Below are 15928 nucleotides of genomic sequence, written 5' to 3'. Positions count from 1 at the left end.
CCTCTGCGCCCGCCGCATCGTCGCCCACCACCCCCTGCCCATCCTGCCCGCCCTTCCCGCCCACCTCTACCCCATCCTCTTCCAAGCGGCGTTCCTGGACGGGAGACCCCTGGTCCTGCGGGATTTGGTGGCCGCTTGGCCTTTCCCGGTGCTCAACTTCCAGCGGCTCGTGGGGCGCCGGGAGCTGCTCCGGGACCATCCCTGCAAGCTCTGCGTCCAGGCCGTCATCCTGGCCGTGGTGGCGCAGCTCCGGCGGCAGCTGGAAGAGCCCGGACACGACGCCAGGTGGGTTCTGGGGAAGCGTGGCGTGGTCGCCGCCTCCGTTCCTCGTTTCCTCCATCCGTTTTCGTGGTTCCTTCTCGGTTTTGATTGTTTGCTTCTTGATTGTGATGGTTTCTTCTTGTATTTGATGGTGTTTCTTCTTGTTTTTCATGGTTCCTTCCCATTTTTGATGCTTTCTTGCCATTTTAGATGGTGCCTTCCTTGATGGTTTCTTCTTGGTTTTGATGGTTCCTTCCTTGATGGTTCCATCCCATTTTGGATGGTTTCCTCCAGTTTTTCATGGTTTCTTCTTCTATTTGATGGTTCCCTTTCATTTTTGACGGTTTCTTCCCATTTTTGATGCTTTCTTGCCATTTGTGATGGTTCCTTCCTTGACGGTTCCTTCCCATTTTTGATGGTTTCCTCCTGTATTTCATGGTTTCTTCTTGTTTTTCATGGTTCCTTCTCATTTTTGACAGTTCCTTCTCATTTTTGATGCATTCTTACCGATTTAGATGGTTCCTTCCTTTACGGTTTCTTCCCATTTTTGATGGCATCTTCCTGTTTTTGATGGTTTCTCCTTGGTTTTGATGGTTTCTTCCCATTTCTGATGGTCACCTTCAGTTTTTCATGGTTTCTTTTTGGTTTTGATGGTTTTTTCTTGCATTTGATGTTTCCTTCCTGTTTTTGAGTGTTTCTACCCATTTTTTGATGGTTTCCTTCCCGTTTTTGATTGTTTCCTTCCATTTTTGATAGAGCCATTCCCACACTCCCAGGGGGATTCCCAAGGGTTGGGGGTCTTTGCCAGCCTGAGTGATCCTGTGGTTCCAGGATTTCATTATCCTGATGTTCCCATGATTCCGTTATCCCAATAATAGCTCATGACTCAGTGATTCTATTGTCCCATCATTCCAAGATTCCAGAATTCCTTTGTTCCAGGATTCCCAAAGGTTGGTCTCAATGGTCTTGGAGGTCTTCTCCAATCTTAATGATCCCTTGATTCCATGATTTCATTATCCCAATATTCCCATGTTCCCATGATTCTGTTATCCCAATAGTTCATGACTCAGTGATTCTGTTGTCCCATCATTCCATGATCCCAAAATTCAGTGATTCTCAAAGGCCAAACTTGACAATCTTGGAAGTGTTTTCCAACTCTCAGTGATCCCATAATTCCAGGATTTCATTATCCCAACATTCCCACCATCCCAACATCTTATGATTCAACAATTCCATCATCCCATAAATTCAAGATCCCATAATTCCTTAATTCCAAAATTCTCAAAGGTTGGGCTCGATGGTCTTGAGGATTTTTTCCAACCTGAATGATCCATTGATTCCAGGATTTCTTTATCTCAATGTTCCCATAATCCCATGAATCCGTTCTCCCAAAAGTCTACAACTCGATTCCATCATCCCGTAATTTCATGATCCCGTAATTCCTTTTTCCATGATTCCCAAGTTTTGGGCTCGATGGTCTTGGAGATCTTTTCCAACCTTCACGATCCCACGTTCCCATGATCCCATTATCCCAATAGTCCATGACTCCATCATTCCATAACTCTATGATTTTGTACCTCCATGATCCCATAATCCCTTGTTTCCAGGATTCCCAAAGGTTGGACTTGATGATCTTAAAGCCTTTTCCAACTCAATGGCTCCATGACCTCATAACTCCGTGATTCGTAATTCTGTAACTCCATAATTCTGTAACTCCATAATTCCAGGACTCCATGATCCCGTTATTTCACTTCCACAATTCCTTGGCTCCATGATCCCGTAATCCCAGGATTTTCAGAGGTCAAACTTGATGTTTTTGGAGATCTTTCCCAACGTCAGTCATTCCATAATTCCATGACCTATGATTCCCAAATTCCATGATTCCTTCATCCCATAATTCCATGTTCCTCTAACATCAGACTTGATGTTCTTGGAGTCTTCCCCAACCTCAGCAATTCCATAACTCCATTATTTGATTCCACAATTCCATGATCCCATCATTCCCTAATTCCATGAATTTCAAAGCTTGAACTTGATGGTCTTGGGAGATTTCCCCCAATCTCTGCCATTCCATAATTCCATGATTCCATGACCACACCACACCACACCATCACCCCATAATCTCATGGATCCATAATTCCCTATCTCCACAATCCCTTGATCCTCAAACGTCAAACCTGATGGTCTTGGACACCTTTCCCAACCTGAGCAATTCCATGATTCGATGACCACATAATTCTAAAATCCCGGGATTTTCAGGGGTCAAACTTGATGTTCTTGGAGCTCTTTCCCAACCTCAGTCATTCCATGATCTGATTCCACAATTCCATGATCCCATAATTCCATGATTCTCAAACCTTGACCTTGATGTACTTGGAGAACTTTCCCAACCTCAACCATTCCGTAACTCCATGATCCCATCATTCCAGAATCCCAGAATTTCAGAGGTCAAACTTGATGGTGTTGGAGATCTTTCCCAATTTCAGTCCTTCCACAATTCCATGGCTCCATGATCCCACAATTCCATGATTCTCAAACATTGAACTTGATGATCCTGGCAACTTTACCCGACCTCAGCGATTCTGTTACTCTGTGATTCCATGACCCCATCATTCCAAAATCCCAGGATTTTCAGAGATCAAACTCAATGTTCTTGGAGACCTTTCCCAACCTCAGCCCTTCCATAATTCCACTATTTGATTCCACAATTCCATGACGCCATGTCCCATCATTCCAGAATCCCAGAATTTCAGAGGTCAAACTTGATGGTGTTGGAGATCTTTCCCAATTTCAGTCCTTCCACAATTCCATGGCTCCATGATCCCACAATTCCATGATTCTCAAACATTGAACTTGATGATCCTGGCAACTTTACCCGACCTCAGCGATTCTGTTACTCTGTGATTCCATGACCCCATCATTCCAAAATCCCAGGATTTTCAGAGATCAAACTCAATGTTCTTGGAGACCTTTCCCAACCTCAGCCCTTCCATAATTCCACTATTTGATTCCACAATTCCATGATGCCATGATCCCGTAATTCCATGATTCTCAAACCTTGAGCTTGACATTCTTGGAGACCTTTCCCAACCTCAGCCATCCCACAATCCCATGATCCCATGGATGCAATCCCAGCTCTCATTCCCCACAAATCCCAACACATCCTCCCTCGGGCCTCACCTCTCCCTTTTCCCTCCCGCCAGCGACCTCCAGGCTCCGTTGGAAAGCTTGGAATTGGCCTTCTGCTCCCTCGTTCCCGCCGACCTCGCCTTCCTCTCCCAAAGAGTCTCTCCATGACTCCAGAACTCTGGATCCCAGCATTCTGGGATCCCAGAACTCCATGATCCCATCATAATTCCATGATTTTCAAAGCTTGAACTTGATGTTCCTGGAGATTTCCCCCAGTCTCAGCCATTCCATAATTCCACGATTCCATGACCACACCACTCCATGACCCCATAGTCTCATGGATCCATAACTCCATAACTCCTTGATCCCACGCTCCTCACCTGTCAAACTTGATGTTCTTGGAGACCTCTCCCAACATGAGTAATTCCATGATCCCATAATTCCAAAATCCCGTGATTTTCAGAGGTCCAACTTGATGTTCTTGGAGCTCTTTCCCAACTCCTTCCACAATTCCAAGTCTCCGTGATCCCATAATTCCATGACTTTCAATCCTTGAACTTGATGGTCTTGGAGACCTTTGCCAACCTCAGCCACTCCATAATTCCACTATTTGATTCCACAATTCCATGACGCCATAATTCCATGATTCTCAAACCTTGACCTTGATGTTCTTGGAGACCTTTCCCAACCTCAGCCATCCCACAACCCCATGATCCCATGGATGCAATCCCAGCTCTCATTCCCCACGAACCCCCACAAATCCTCCCTTGAGCCTCACCTCTCCCTTTTCCCTCCCGCCAGCGACCTCCAGGCTCCGTTGGAAAGCTTGGAATTGGCCTTCTGCTCCCTCGTTCCCGCCGACCTCGCCTTCCTCTCCCAAAGCTTCCACGCTCCGGCCCTCAAGAGGTTGGATCTGAGCGGCCACGACTTCTCCCAAGGCCTCCTGGAGCCGCTGCGGCTGCTCCTGGAGGAAACCTCGGCCTCGCTGCTGCACCTGGATCTCATGGAATGCCGCATGGCCGACTCCCACCTGGACGCGCTGCTGCCCACGCTGCGGCGCTGCTCCCGCCTGCGCTTCCTGGGACTCTACGGCAATTCCCTGTCCACGGCCGCGCTCAAGGATCTGCTCCAGAAAACCTTGGAGCTGCCCGATCTCCACCTGGTCGTGTATCCCTTCCCCGTGGATTGCTACAAGCCGGAGCCGCCGTCGGAATCCGGGTGGAATTTTGAGGAACCCGTGGACGAGGAACTTTTGGCGGCGGTCAACGCTGAGTTTTCCCAAATGTTGGTGAATTCCGGGAGGACCGACCTCGTCTGGACTTACAATCCCTATGGCCACGGAACCCTGGACTACTTCTCCTTGTGATTTGGGAAAACCCTTGGACAACTTCTCCTTGTGATTTGGGAAAAGCTCGGAGCCTCCATCGCGGAAAAGCGCCGCCGCCTCCTTCCCAAAATCCGGGCGTTCTCTGCCTCATCCCGGTGCTTTTCCGCCTCATCCCGGTGCTTTTTTCCTTTCATTTTGGTGCTTTTCTGCCTGGTTTTTCTATTTTTTCCATCCTCAAGTTTTGTGTCTTATTTTAGGATTTTTCCATCCCGATATTTTCCCCCTCATCCCGATATTTTACCGTCCAATTTTGGTGTTTTCCCACCTCAACCCCGAAGTTTTTCCCGGAACTTTTATTGCCATGTCCATAGGGAAAAAGCCCTTGAATGCCCTTAATTCATATGGGACATTAATTAATTTTAAAATAAATGTTAATTAATTATGGATCATTAATTATTAATTAATAAGCCGCCACCACCCGAATCACCCAAATCCTTCATTCCAAATTCCCAAATGCTTCAATCCAAATTCCCAAATCCTTCATCCCAAATCCCAAAGTTCCCAAATCCTTGATCCAAAGCACCCAAACCCTTAATCCCAAATCCCCAAACCCTTCATCCTAAATCCTTAATTCCAAATCTTTGATCCCAAATCCCGAATTCCTTCATTCCAAATCCCCAAATCCTTCATCCCAAATTCGCCATCCCAAATCCTCCATCCCAAATCCTCAAATCCTTGATCCAAAGTTCCCAAACCTTTTATCCCAGATCCCCAAATCATTCATCCCAAATTCCAAAATCCTTCATCCGCAGTTCCCAAACCCTTCATCCCAAATCCTTGGTCTAAAGTTCCCAAATCCTTCATCCCAAAATTCTCAAATCCTTTATCCCAAATCCTCAAATTTTTCATTCCAAATCCTTTATCCCAAATCCCCAAATCCTTCATCCCAAACCCTTTATCCCAAATCATCAAATCCTTTATCCCAAATCCCCAAACCCTTTATCCCAAACTCCCGAACACTTCATCCCAAACCCTTCATCCCAAATTCCCAAATCCTCCATCCCAAATTCCCAAACCCTTCATCCCAAATTCCCAAACCCTTCATCCTAAATTCCCAAACCCTTCATCCCAAATCCCCAAACCCTTCATCCCAAATTCTCAAATCCTTTATCCCAAATCCTCAAATCCTTTATCCCAAATCCCCAATTCCTTCATCCCAAATCCCCAAATCCTTCATCCCAAATTCTGAAACCCTTCATCCCAAATCCTTCACCCGCAGTGAGCGATCGACAGAGCAACTTCCACTCTTTTTTTTGGGAATTTCACGGGAAAACCGCGGTGTTCACCTGCCAGGAATTTTGGGATGCTCCAACCCCTTGGGAATACCTCAGGAATTCCCATTTTTCCAGGGAATAATTGGGAATTTCACCTCATTCCATGCGGGATTTAAAGAAGGAATGAATTTTTTGTGATTTTCTGTGAATTTTAGGGATGAGGAAAAAGAAAAGGGGAAACGCTTCCTGAAATTCATGATTTAAATCAAAAATAGAGTCCTTAATTAATTAATGAGTGAACTTAATGAACGATGGAATTAATTTATTAGGATTTCATTAGGATTTCCCGGGCATTTTAGGCATTTAAGACGCCGAAATCGCAGCTTCAACCTCCAATCCCGATTTTTCCGCCCGTAGAATTCCCAAAATTTCCCCGGAGAGCCGATACTTCTTCCCTTCCCACCAAAAATGCGTCGGGGGCTTTTCGGGCCCGTCCTCGAATCGAAATTCCGAGCTCAACTCTTCGGCCAACGCCGAACGCACCAAGCCAACCCCGCCGACTTTTTCCGGCGCCGGGTGGTAAAGGCGCCCGTTTTCCGGGAATACCGCGAGCATTCCCGGCTGGAAGGGCACGGTGAGCTCGGAGCCGCCCCCGCAGTAGGACAGCAGGGAATTCCCACGGGAGCCGGGCAGGATTTGGGTGAAAACCACGGGAAGGTCGGAGCAGCGAAGGAAATTGCGCTCGCGGCCGCAGCGGGACAGGAACGGGAATTGCGCCTGGTAGCGCCCGCTGCGGTTCCGCTCCAGGCGCCGGAAGAAGAAGGAGAGGAACGCGACGTCTGGGGGGACAGCTGGGGTCAGCGAGGGGATTGGGGGTTGGATAATGGGGATTTTGGGGATTTTTGGGGATTTTTGGGTGATTATTGGGGTTTTTGGTGGTTTTTTGGGCTTTTTTTGTGGGTTTTTAGACGGATTTTGGCAGCTTTTTTGGGGTTTTCATGGAGATTTTTGATGGTTTTCTGGTGTTTTTTTTGGGTGTTTTCAGTGTTTTTTGGGGTTTTTTTTGGTCATTCTTGAGGCGGTTTTTGGGTTTTTTCCGGTCTTATTTGAGGTTTCTGAGGTGGTTTTTGTGGTGGTTTTGTAGGGTTTTTTGGCGGGTTTTTGGGGTTTTTCTGGTAGTTATTTTGGGGTTTCCTGGGTTTTTTTGGGTTCTGCAGGGGCTTTTTGAGGATTTTACTGAGCTTTTTATGAAGGACTTTGGGTGGTTTTTGGGGTTCTTTTGGGGTTTTCAGATGGATTTTAACGGCTTTTTTGGGGTTTTCGTGGAGATTTTTGATGGTTTCCTGGTGGTTTTTTGGGTTTTTTTTGGGGTGTTTTCCGTGGTTTTGGGTTTATTTTGGGGTTTTCGCGTGGTTTGTGGTGGTTTTTTGAGGTGATTTTGATGGTTTTTTGCAGTATTTTTTGGGTTTTTCATGGTGGTTTTTTTGGGCTTTTTTGGGTTTTTTTTGGGGTGTTTTCCGTGGTTTTGGGTTTATTTTGGGGTTTTTCCATTCTTATTTGGGGGGTTTTTCTGGTGGTTTCTGTGGTGGGTTTGTAGGGTTTTTTGGCAGTTTTTTTGGGTGGTTTCTTGATTTTTTTTTGGGGTTTTTATGGAGGTTTTTGGTGGTTTTTGCGGAGTTTTTTTGGTGGTTTGTTTTCATTTTTTGGGGGTTTTGTGGAGTTTTTTTAGGGTTTTTTGGGTTGTTTTCCAGGCTTTTTGGGTATTTTTTTGGGTGGTTTTCCAATGGTGTTGTGGGGTTTCTTTGGGGTTTTTCCGGTGTCTTTTTGAGGGTTTTTTTTGAGGTTTTTATGGGTGTTTTTTCATAGGTTTTTTGGGGTATATTGAGATTTTTTTGGTGGTTTTTCTGGTGGTTTTGGTGGAGGTTTTTTGGGGTTTTCTGGAAATTTTAGAGATGAAGGGAAAGAAGAACGAGAATTGAGCCTGGTAGCGCCCGCTGTGGTTTTTGTGGGATTTTTTGGGTGATTATTGGGGTTTTTGGTGGTTTTTTGGGCTTTTTTTGCCGGTTTTTAGACAGATTTTGGCAGCTTTTTTGGGGTTTTCATGGAGATTTTTGATGGATTTCTGGTGGTTTTTTGGGGTGTTTTCAGTGTTTTCTGGTGGTTTTTTTGGCTGTTTTCCGTGTTTTTTGGGGTTTTTTTGGTCATTCTTCTGGCGGTTTTTGGGTTTTTTCCGGTCTTATTTGAGGTTTCTGAGGTGGTTTTTGTGGTGGTTTTGTTGGGTTTTTTGGTGGGTTTTTTGGGTTTTTCTGGTCGTTACTTTGGGGTTTCCTGGGTTTTTTTGGGGTTCTGCAGGGGCTTTTTGAGGTTTTTACTGAGCTTTTTATGAAGGACTTTTGGGGTTCTTTTGGGGTTTTCGCGTGGTTTGTGGCGGTTTTTTGAGGTGATTTTGATGGTTTTTTGCAGTATTTTTTGGGTTTTTCATGGTGGTTTTTTTGGGCTTTTTTGGGTTTTTTTTTCAGTGTTTTTTGGGGGTTTTTTTGGTGGTTTTGTGGTAGTTTATGGGGTTTTCTTGGTGGTTTTTCAGGGATTTTTTGGGGGATTTTCTGGTTGATTTTTGGTGGTTTTTTTGGGGGTTTCTCCGGTGATTTCTAGGAAATTTTGGATGGTTTTTGGGGTAGTTTTGGTGGTTTTTTTGGTGGTTTTTTGGGGTTTTGGATGGATTTGCCATTTTTTGGGGTTTCCGTGGAGATTTTTGAGGTGCTTTTGGGGTTTTTTTTTGTGGTTTGTTTTTCATTTGTTAGGGATTTTGTGGAGTTTTTTAGAGTTTTTTTGGGTTGCTTTCCAGTTTTTTGGGGTTTTTCTAGTGGTATTTTGGGTTTCTTTGGGGTTTTTCCGGTGTCTGTTTGTTTTTTTTGGGTTTTTTTGTGGTTTTTATGGGTTTTTCCATAGGTTTTTTTGGGGTTTTTGTGGAGATTTTTTGGGCTTTTTCGGGGTGTTTCCTGGGTTTTTTTCCATTCTTATTTGAGGTTTTTCTTTGTGGTTTTTGTGGTGGTTTTGTCAGATTTTTGGCAGGTTTTGGACGGTTTTTTTGCCTTTTTTTTGGGGATTTTCGTGGAGATTTCTTGGGGTGTTTTTGGTGGTTTTTATGGACCTTCTTCAGTGATTTTTAGGTTGTTTTCCAGGATTTTTTTGGATGTTTTTCGGGGTTTTTCCTGTGATATTTTGGGGTTTCTTTGGAGTTTTTCCCGTGAATCTTTTGGGGATTTTTTTTAGGGTTTTTGGGGTTTTTTGGCGGCTTTTGTTGTTTATTTTTTTGGGTTTTTCCAGTGATCTTTGGAGTTTTTTTTGAAGTTTTTATGGAGTTTCTTTTGGGGCTTAATGGGGTTTTTTTTTGGTGGTTTTTTTGGGGTTTTTGTGGCGGTTTTGAGGCTTTTTCCCAAAGTATTTTGGGGGTTTTTTCTGGTGGTTTTGGGATTATTTTCCAGTTTCTTTTGGGTTTTTCAAGTGGTATTTTGAGGTTTCTTTGGGCTTTTCCCAGTGTCTTTTTGGGGTCTTTTGAGGGATTTTTTTTAGGGTTTTGTGGTGGATTTTAGTGTTTTTTCCACGGTCTTTTTGGAGGTTTTTCTGGTTACTTTTTGGGGTTTTCCAGTGCTTTTTTGGTGAATTTTGGGGTTTTTTTGACCTTTCTTGAGGGGATTTTCATGGTTTTTAGATTTTTTTTTTCTGGTGAAATTTTTAGGGTTTTTTTTCCAGGTTTTTCCAGGGTTTTCCTGTGGTTCTTTTTGGATTTTTGGTGGTTTTTGTGGAGTTCCTTTCATTCGTTTTTTTTGGGGATTTTTTTGAGGTTTTTGTGGAGTTTTTGTGGCATTTTCTGGAGGTTTCCCAATAATTCTTTTGGTGTATTTTGGGTTTTTTTTTGGGGGGTTTTTTTTTGGGTTTTTTTCAGTTTCTTTGGGGGTTTTTGGGGGTTTCTGCCACTGGTTTTTTGGGGTTTCTTTGGGATTTCTTCCAGGTCTTTTTGGGAGTCTTTTGGGGGTTTTTTTGGTGGTTTCCAGGAATTTTTTTGAGTTTTTTGGGAGGGTTTTATTTGAGATTTTTGGTGGTTTTTTTGATGGTTTCTGGGAGTTTTTGGGCTTTTTTTTTTGTTTTTTTTTTTTTTTTAGTGGCATTTTGGGCTTTTTCCAATGTATTTGTGGTGTTTTTTTGAGTTTTCTTGGTGATTTTTGTGGAGATTTTTTGGGTTTTTTTTCCAGTGGTTTTTTTTTTGTATTTTTGGTTGGTTTTTTTGTTTTGTTTTGTTTTTTTGTTTTTTCAGTTTTTTTGGGGTATTTTTGATGTTTTTCTTCGAGGATTTTTTTTTGCTGTGCATTTCTGCACTTTTTTGAAATTTTTATTTTGTTTTTTTGAGGGGTTTTTTTTGTGGAGGTTTTGGGGTTTTTTTTGGGTTCGTTTGGTCGTTTTTCTGACACTTTTCTGCTTTTTTTAAAAATTTCAAACTGATTTCTTAATTAACTACTTAGAGGATTTCTTAATTAGTTTGGGATTTAATAATTAGAGAATTTAACCTCTAAGAAAATGATTAATTAATCAGGGAACGATTAATTAATGAGATGTTAATATGCAAATTAGGAGCTCCCACTCCCCCCCCCTTCCCAAGGCTCAATGCCCCCAATTAAGGATTAAATCCTAATTACGGCTCCAATCCCAATTAATAACCAACTCCTAATCAATATTCGGCTCCCAATTAACAAGAGGAATAATTAATTGGGTTAATTAGGGCGGTACCTTTGAAGCAGGTGACGAAGTTCTTGACTTTGGTGTCGTCCAGGAAAAGCTGCGGAAAAAGCGGGAAAAAGCCTCAAAACGCTCGAGTTTTCCCAAAAAAAACCCGGGATTTTTCTCTGGGATGGCTTTGGGATCGGTCCTGGATCCTTTCGGGGTTTTTTTAGGGGATCCAGCTGGGATTTGCCCGGGATTTTTGGGATTTTTTTTGGGATCTCCTCTGAGTCCATGGAAAGGTTTTTTGGGTTTCCTTTGGAATCTGAGTTTGGAAATGGCTTTGGAATTTGGGATTTGTCTGGGATCTGGCCAGGATCCATCTGGGATGTGTTTGGGATTTATCTGAGTTTAATCCGGGATTAACCCGGGTTTATTTCGGAATTATTTTGGGATCTGACCGGGATCCTCCCGGCTTTTATCCGGGATCCATCTTTGATCCGCCCGGATCCTCCTTGCGATTTTTTTCGGGATCTGCCCAGAATTCAGGCGGGATCCATTCCCCAGAACCCCCTCCCGACCCTCCAACTCCCATCGATCCCTTATCGATCCCTTATCGATCCCCCCTCACCTGCCCCTGGTGATCGACGTAATAAAAATACTCGCGGGTTCCAGGCCCCGGCCGCTGCCCCTGCTGGTACCGGAGCCCCGGGCGCGAGCAGAGCCGCAGCACCGCCCCCGCCCTCATCGCGACAGCGACCGGCGACCCCCGACACGGCCGGGCCGCCTCCCTGTCGCGACAGACGACAGCGACGGCCGCGCCACCGGCGCCACCCGGAAGCGGCCGCCTGGGGGACCGCAATGCGCGGGCACCTCCCGTGGTGCGGCGCTGAAAAGGTTCCGGCGGGAAGCGGAAGTGCAAGGAGAAGGGCCGGTTGCGGTCCCGCTGCTATAGGGGACCGTATAGATCTCCAGATCCTATAGAATTCCTCTAAAACCCCCCAGATTTTCTCTATACGGGTTCAGAGGACTACAGAGCCTCAGCGACACCATAAAAATCGGCTATAGGCCCCTCCTGGCGCTGCGCGCCCTCATAGATGCGCCCCCCCCTCAGCTTCCCGCCATTTTCCCCTCAGGGCCCTCAGGGCCCCACAGGCGCCGGGAAAAGCTCCGGGATGAGGGGAAAAGTTGGAAAATGAGGCTGAAAAATCTCGGGATGAGGGAAAAAGCATCGGGATGAGGTAGAAAACCAACTGGGATGGGGTGGAGAAATAGCGGCATGAGGGGAAAAGTGGAAAATGAGGGGGGAAATGTGGAAAATGTTCGGGGAAAACAACAAAATGAGGCGGGGAAATGTCGGGATGAAGGGGGAAAACACCGGGATGAGGGGAAAACCACTGAGATATGGGGGAAAATACAAAATTTAGGTGAAAAACAAACAAAAAAAAAATAAGGGAGGGAAACCCACCAGGATGAGGGGGGAAATGTTTGGATAAGGTAAAAAAACCCCCAAATTTAGGTGGAAAAAAATCAAAATAAGGGAGAAAAACATTGGGATGAGGGGGAAAATACCAAAATGAGTGGAAAAGCAGCAAAATGAGGCAGAAACCGGAGAAATGAGGTGGAAAACCACTGGGGTGAGGGAGGAAAATACAAAAATGAGGCTGAAAACCACAAGGATGAGGGGAAAAACTGGGAAAAGGTGGAAAAATATTGGGGAAAAGTGGAAAAATGGGAAAAACCCATCAAAATGAGGTGGAAAAACACCGGTATAACGTGAAAAAAAAAAACCTGGGATGAGGTGGAAAACCATCAAAATGAGGTGGAAATGAAGGAAATAATGGAGGATTCTTGGATCAGCGTAAGGATCAGGAGAGATCCCTCAGGAAATCCCACCCGGGAACGACAAACTCGGGATGTGGGATAGGATGAGTTTATTTCCAACGGAATCAGAGCAGGATAACAAGACCCCAAATCCAACTTTTCCCTCCCCCAATTCCCTCGTTCCTGGCTTTCCCTCAATCCTTCCAGCAGCGCTGGAGGCCATCCCAGGAGAGTTTTCCATGGATTTCTCCAAGGTGAATGCATCCCACAGCGAGTTTTCCATGGATTTCTCCAAGGTGAATCCATCCCACAGCGAGTTTTCCATGGATTTTTCAGCTATGGGAAAGTTTTCCATGGATTTCTCCAAGGTGAATCCATCCCACAGCGAGTTTTCCATGGATTTTTCAGCTATGGGAAAGTTTTCCATGGATTTCTCCAAGGTGAATCCATCCCACAGCGAGTTTTCCGTGGATTTTTCAGCTATGGGAAAGTTTTCCATGGTTTTCTCCAAGGTGAATCCATCCCACAGCGAGTTTTCCGTGGATTTTTCAGCTATGGGAAAGTTTTCCATGGATTTCTCCAAGGTGAATCCATCCCACAGCGAGTTTTCCATGGATTTTTCAGCTATGGGAAAGTTTTCCATGGATTTCTCCAAGGTGAATCCATCCCAAGGTAAGTTTTCCATGCATTTTGGAAATAATGGAGGATTCTTGGATCAGCGTAAGGATCAGGAGAGATCCCTCAGGAAATCCCATCCGGGAACGACAAACTCGGGATCTGGGATAGGATGAGTTTATTTCCAACGGAATCAGAGCAGGATAACAAGACCCCAAATCCAACTTTTCCCTCCCCCAATTCCCTCGTTCCTGGCTTTCCCTCAATCCTTCCAGCAGCGCTGGAGGCCATCCCAGGAGAGTTTTCCATGGATTTCTCCAAGGTGAATGCATCCCACAGCGAGTTTTCCATGGATTTCTCCAAGGTGAATCCATCCCACAGCGAGTTTTCCATGGATTTTTCAGCTATGGGAAAGTTTTCCATGGATTTCTCCAAGGTGAATCCATCCCACAGCGAGTTTTCCATGGATTTTTCAGCTATGGGAAAGTTTTCCATGGATTTCTCCAAGGTGAATCCATCCCACAGCGAGTTTTCCATGGATTTTTCAGCTATGGGAAAGTTTTCCATGGATTTCTCCAAGGTGAATCCATCCCAAGGTAAGTTTTCCATGCATTTTCTAACGCAAATCCATCCCACGGCAAGAGTTTTCCACGGATTTCTCCAACGCGTCGCTCCCACGGAAGACAATTCTTCATGGATTTTTCCAAGGGGTCAATCCTTCAGGAATATCCTGCTCCAAAGGGTTTTTTCCTCCATGGGATTCCTCCCAGGAATCTGCTCCTTTTTCCACGGATCCGCAGGTCCCTGCCAAGATCCAGCTCCAGGATGAGCTTCCCATTGGATGCGCCACGGAATTTTGGGAATTTCCACTCCAGCACCATGCAATCATCTCCAGAGTTGTGCCTTTGCAAAATTCCCACTCTGGAATTCCATCTGTGCCTGGATTGGTTTCTTCCCACTTAATTCTTATTCCAGAGGCGCCACCGCCGTTCTCGACGGGATCGGTCGGACACGGGAGAAGCTTCCGGAAACTTCCCATGGAATCCAGCCCCGGAGCCTCCCGGAATTTGGCCATGCAAAGCCAATCCTGATGGAAAAACACCGGGATGGGCTGGAAAAAGCATGAAATGGGAGGAAAAACACTGGGATGAGGCAGAAAAATAATGAAATGGGAGGAAAAATACAGGGATGAGGTGGAAAAATGCCGGGATGAGGGGAAAACTATCGGGATGGGGAGGAACAAACTCAAACTGTGGCAGAAAAGCTACAAAATCAGGGGAAAAACTTGGGATGGGTAGGAAAAAAAGCGGGATGAGCTGGAAAAATACTGAGAACAGGTGGAAAAGCACCGAAATAAAGGGGAAAAAAACCACTGGAATGAGGCGGAAAAGCACCGGGATGAGGCAGAGAACGCCCGGATTTTGGGAAGGAGGCGGCGGCGCTTTTCCGCGATGGAGGCTCCGAGCTTTTCCCAAATCACAAGGAGAAGTAGTCCAGGGTTCCGTGGCCATAGGGATTGTAAGTCCAGACGAGGTCGGTCCTCCCGGAATTCGCCAGCAGCTGGGAAATCTCCGCGGTGGCCGCTGCCAAACGTTCGCCATCCATGGGCTCCTCGTAAATCCGTCGGGATCCCGGGACTCGGCGCGGAGAATGACTTGGGTTGGGAAGGATCTCCGAGAACATCAAGTTGTACCTTTGTAAGTCATGGAATTATGGGGTCATGGAGCCAGGGAATTGTGGCATTGTGGAGTTATGGGGTCTTGGGATCGTGGAGTTATGGAATTGTCGAATCCTGGGATATTGGGATTCTGGGATCAGGCAGTCATGAAATTATGGGATCATGGAGTTATGAGGTCATGGAGCCACTGAAGTTGGAAAAGACTTCAAGATCATCAAGTCCAACCTTTGGGAATCCTGGAAACAAGGGATTATGGGATCATGGAGGTACAAAATCATAGAGTTATGGAATGATGGAGTCATGGACTATTGGGATAATGGGATCATGGGAACCTAGGATCATTAAGGTTGGAAAAGATCTCCAAGACTATCGAGCCCAAACCTTGGGAATCATGGAAAAAGGAATTACGGGATCATGAAATTATGGCATAATGGAATCATTGAATCACAGGATCATGGGAACATTGAGATAAAGAAATCTTGGAATCAATGGATCATTCAGGTTGGAAAAAATCCTCAAGACCATCGAGCCCAACCTTTGGGAAACCTGAAATTAAAGAATTACGGGATCTTGAATTTATGGAATGATGGAATCGTTGAATCATAAGATGTTGGGATGATGGGATCATGGGACTGTTGGGATAATGAAATCCTGGAATTATGGGATCACTGAGAGTTGGAAAACACTTCCAAGATTGTCAAGTTTGGCCTTTGAGAATCCTGGGATCATGGAATTTTGGGATCACGGAATCACTGAGTCATGAACTATTGGGATAACAGAATCATGGGAACATGGGAATATTGGGATAATGAAATCATGGAATCAAGGGATCATTAAGATTGGAGAAGACCTCCAAGACCATTGAGACCAACCTTTGGGAATCCTGGAACAAAGGAATTCTGGAATCTTGGAATGATGGGACAATAGAATCACTGAGTCATGAGCTATTATTGGGATAACGGAATCATGGGAACATCAGGATAATGAAATCCTGGAACCACGGGATCATTCAGGCTGGAAAAGACCCCCAAGATCCCCAACCCTTGGAATCCCCCCAGGAGCACGGGAAGGTCCCGGCCAGGCCCCGCTCCGTGGAGAACTCAC

At 45.2% G+C, this 15928-nt stretch overlaps 2 protein-coding genes across 3 annotated transcripts in view; one reads left to right on the top strand and one right to left on the bottom strand.

The window, feature by feature from the left end:
- LRRC14 (leucine rich repeat containing 14) overlaps window positions 1–5161 on the top strand; it is a 6947-nt gene extending 1786 nt beyond the window's left edge. The window contains exons 2-4 of the mRNA XM_041486358.1: window positions 22–285; window positions 3465–3534; window positions 4262–5161. Coding sequence (XP_041342292.1) covers window positions 22–285; window positions 3465–3534; window positions 4262–4756 — 829 coding nt within the window. The 3' untranslated portion in view covers window positions 4757–5161. The remainder of the gene's footprint in view (window positions 1–21; window positions 286–3464; window positions 3535–4261) is intronic.
- Window positions 5162–6296: 1135 nt separating this feature from the next.
- Window positions 6297–11590, bottom strand: CUNH8orf82 (chromosome unknown C8orf82 homolog). 2 transcript variants are annotated; one of them, XM_041486355.1, is made up of 3 exons: window positions 11339–11590; window positions 10777–10825; window positions 6297–6842 (listed from the first exon to the last, which is right to left on the bottom strand). In XM_041486355.1, exons 1-3 carry the CDS (start codon window positions 11453–11455, stop codon window positions 6355–6357), a joined length of 654 nt encoding a protein of 217 aa, XP_041342289.1. In that variant the 5' UTR covers window positions 11456–11590; the 3' UTR covers window positions 6297–6354. The 2 variants fall into 2 exon arrangements, with proteins under 2 accessions (XP_041342289.1, XP_041342290.1); XM_041486356.1 differs by having other exon boundaries at window positions 6297–6830.
- Between the last annotated feature and the right edge of the window lie 4338 nt (window positions 11591–15928).

This window comes from Pyrgilauda ruficollis, unplaced genomic scaffold (genome assembly GCF_017590135.1).
Source record: "Pyrgilauda ruficollis isolate IOZ18807 unplaced genomic scaffold, ASM1759013v1 scaffold752, whole genome shotgun sequence".
NCBI lineage: Eukaryota > Metazoa > Chordata > Aves > Passeriformes > Passeridae > Pyrgilauda > Pyrgilauda ruficollis.
This window is presented reverse-complemented; position numbering and strand designations above follow the sequence as displayed.

Coding starts and splice junctions, on each gene's coding strand:
- CUNH8orf82 (XM_041486355.1), bottom strand. CDS start 11,455: ATGAGGGCGGGGGCGGTGCTGCGGCTCTGCTCGCGCCCGGGGCTCCGG. Junction 10,826..11,338: donor ACGTCGATCACCAGGGGCAG/GTGAGGGGGGAT, acceptor CTTTTTCCGCAG/CTTTTCCTGGACGACACCAA. Junction 6,843..10,776: donor CTTCGTCACCTGCTTCAAAG/GTACCGCCCTAA, acceptor CGCTGACCCCAG/CTGTCCCCCCAGACGTCGCG.